The sequence below is a fragment of the Tripterygium wilfordii genome, chromosome 5, assembly GCF_013401445.1.
Source record: "Tripterygium wilfordii isolate XIE 37 chromosome 5, ASM1340144v1, whole genome shotgun sequence".
Lineage (NCBI taxonomy): Eukaryota > Viridiplantae > Streptophyta > Magnoliopsida > Celastrales > Celastraceae > Tripterygium > Tripterygium wilfordii.
In genome coordinates, this window is record NC_052236.1 from 2,238,813 (window position 1) to 2,242,527 (window position 3,715).

At 35.0% G+C, this 3,715-nt stretch overlaps 1 protein-coding gene across 1 annotated transcript; it reads right to left on the reverse strand.

The window, feature by feature from the left end:
- Positions 1 to 477: 477 nt before the first annotated feature.
- Positions 478 to 1,868, reverse strand: LOC119998859 (15.7 kDa heat shock protein, peroxisomal). The gene is made up of 2 exons (XM_038846324.1): positions 1,613 to 1,868; positions 478 to 1,003 (listed from the first exon to the last, which is right to left on the reverse strand). Exons 1-2 carry the CDS (start codon positions 1,749 to 1,751, stop codon positions 708 to 710), a joined length of 435 nt encoding a protein of 144 aa, XP_038702252.1. The 5' UTR covers positions 1,752 to 1,868; the 3' UTR covers positions 478 to 707.
- Between the last annotated feature and the right edge of the window lie 1,847 nt (positions 1,869 to 3,715).

Genomic DNA, 3,715 nt, shown 5'->3' on the forward strand with positions numbered 1-3,715 from the left:
ATTGTTGTGGGTCATTTTCAAATGGATGTGTAAACCCAATTTGTAAAAACTTAGGCCTAAGTAGTGGTGGTTTGCAATAGTGTGTCTCCTCAATCTAAATCTGAGATGCAAAAATTTTACCTTTAAAAATAATAAATTATTTGCCGAGTCCCCCGCACCCATATCTAGATTCTTTAAGGATTTGGGAATCATTGTATCCACACACCAGCATCACGTGCTTGCAAATCTCTCAGTTCCCGCACCTGCATCTCGTGCCACCGTCAAACCTACCTAACGTAAAATAAAATTTAAATCTTCACCCTATCTAAATTAATGTTGTTTTTAATAACCACTTTGTTGCCTATTAGTAGTTTAGTTGATTAGCACAGTCACCAAATATTTTTCTTCCAAGTATTACATCGACTTCTTTTGCAGCATTGGGCTTAAACGGAACAATTCAAACTACATACAAAGGAAAAATGGTAGCAGATCCAGGTCTTTTATAAGCATAAAAGCCCATTCATCAATCGTCTAGTCCACCATACATTTCTTGTCAAGTCTTCATTACCTTTTCATTTTGTACAGAAATCTAGAGTTTTCATTCAAACATCTCACTGGAACTTGTTTTATGGTTTATACATCATACAGTCCATATTATTACAACAAAACTGACACACAAGTCTTATTCCCAAACCATCTGAAGTTAAACAAATCAGCCAAGGAAGAGATCAGAGCTTGCTAGTGACGTTAATATTTCTGGATTTGGACTGTTTTGAGCTTGAATCCTTGGGGACAACAATGGTGAGGACACCATTTTCAACCTGGGCCTTGATTTGATCCAACTTCACATTCTCCGGCAATTCAATTTGCCTTGAAAATTCTCCATTACCAGTCCCTCTCTCTGCTACATGCCAAACAGTAGTGTCTTTGCCATTGGGCTCCTCATCCTTCTTCTTTCCTTCACCTTTAATATGCAATATGTTCCCATCCTCTATTTGCACCTTTATATCTTCCTTGCTAAACCCTGCGAACACCAAATGAATTCCTCAATCAGAGACAAAAACATCATTAGTGACTAAATTGCATAACATTACACAAAACCCATCTGCATGATCTCTCTCAAATGCAGAAAGTTCCACCAAATCTTAGATGCTGAGACAAAAACCCATTTGAAGAAAAATAAACTCTAATGAAGCCACCAATTTCCCATCAAAATTTTGGAGCCATTAAGATTGCAGAGAAACAATACACAAAACCCATCAACATAATCTCTCAAATGCAGAGAGTTCCACCAAATTCTAGATGCTGAGACAAAACCCATTTGAAGAAAAATAATCTCTAATGAAGCCACCAACTGCCCATCAAAATTTTAGAGCCATTAAGATTGCAGAAAAACTATACACAAGAAGTCAAAAACCCATCAAGATATATTAATCAAACACATTTCAGACAGTTTAATCAAGCAAAATAAGCTAAACCCAATAACATAATTACCTAGGAAACCGAAATCCATCAAAATAAAAAGAAACAAACAACTATAACAAAACTATATTTTGGTAAAGAAAGATCAAAAATTGCTCAGTTTTCCTAATTTAGGACTACAAAACTAGAGAGAGCAAGAGAGGGGTGGCACCTGGCACATTGATTTTGAAGATGTGGGCATTAGGGGACTCAAGCCAGTCCATAAGTGCAGTAGACCCGGACCATTCACGAAAGATCGGAGGCCTCCAGAAGAAGCTCCTGAAAGGGTGCCCAAACAGAGCATCACCCATTCTCACTCTCTGCTTGATTTTCTCTCTCTCTTGTGATTTTATTTTCAATGGGTTTTACTAGAGGCGTTTGGGTTTGTTTTATAATAATGTGTGCCTTGTTTCCAGAATTGATCCAGAATGTTCTCGGAGGCTCATCCTCTCTCTAGTTTTGTTTTCATGTAGCGAACGGCTAAAATATTATATATGCCATTAGACTATCACATTTTTTTTTGATTGTATCCTTAAATTATTTTTTTTCTTTATTCTATCCTCGAATTATTATTTTGCACATCGTTTTTATTCTGAGTCAGTTTTCCAGTGTTGACTCCGGCGAAAAAGCTGACATGGCATTCAAAATCCAACGAGAATTACACATAGATCGCTGATGTGTCAAAAAAAAATAAATCAAATTATTTCCAACTATGAAATTAACAAAGAAAAAAAAAACAAAAAAACTTCCTATCATCCTCTTCCCAGATCTCCCTTCAAGAAAGAAAAGTAATTGTTATCCATCGAACTTGAGTGGATGCATCAGAGCGGCGAAGATTCATGCAAAGGGATGGAAATTGCTAGAGCTTTAAGCGGCCCTCTCTCGTCTCTTGCTTAACAACGTTATTTAAGACCCTTGATTGCAGTGGTCTGTTTTTTTTCTCCATTGATTTGCAGTTGAAACTTACCCTGTTATTCTTTTCTTTTGAAGCTTTTCATTTAGACGAACTCAGAAATCAAAGCAAGAACCTAAAACCCAAAAAGGGAACAAAAGAAATCCCTAACCTCAGAGCCAAAAAGGGTAAGGATAAGAACTGGAGCAGTGGAGCCTAAGCCAAAATCCCAACTAAGACGAAAACGAAATGGCCTCTAGACCCACAATCTCATGAAAGACGTCATCCTCTTTAGCCAAAAACAATTGCAGCATGCTCTTTCACTGCGAGATCGGGATTCTTTTGGCTATATTATAGGATTTACGAGATCGGAATGTATAGGACTTGCGAGATTGGGTTTTCATTTTGAATTTAATTTTGGTTGGTTTTTTTTTTTTAATTTCATATCACATGTGGAATTAAATCAATTAAAAAATTGATCCACGTCAGCATTTACGTCAGAGTCAACACCGGAAAGTTGACTCGTGATATAAACAATGTGCAAAATAATAGTTTGAGCATAGAATAAAGAAAAAAAATAGTTTAAAGACATAATCGAGAAAAATATGATAGTCTAAGGATATATATAATATTTTAGCCTGTAGCGAACTGTCTGGAAACTTTGTAGAGAATCGGCGATGATTATTTTATACTCCTCTTGTGACTACGAGGCTACGATGTTTCGTCAACCATGCCTATCGTTGACCTTCTACTTTGTTCTTTTTTTTTTTGCGCTACTTAACCTTTTTGCCACGTTCACTCGTCCTCACTTGGATAGAAGATGGGATTAAGGAGAGTTAAAGAAAGGTGAATTTCAAAAATAATCTTAGTATAATTAAAATGAGTGAAAAAAAAAATTATGGATGATTTTAGAAATGATAAACAAACTTCTCTTTTACATTACAAAACTCTCCAAATTGAGGGGATATAAAATGTACACATCACAAAAACATTATCTTTACATCACTTTTTAATTTTTTTGTAATTTACATAAATATCATTGTATAGAATGACATATTAACCCTTAAACTAGAAATTTAAAATAAATAATTTTTACATATTTAATTAGAGACTACTAGGTTTATACCAGAATTCTCCAAAGAAAAAAAAAGTTAATTTTCACACCAAGAAACGTTGCAAAGCAAGATCGATTTCATTGAGAAATTGTAAAAGAAGGAAGATGACGAGCTACATAAGGATTGGACGAATAAATATCAGCTACAAGATTTCGAAAATAACATTGTCAACAATGAAAAGAATGCGTCATTTTTTGGAACAAAAAACGACATAACCTGTCTTTTTTTTTGAAATAATATTAGCACATTATGTCGTCTATAAAGGGAA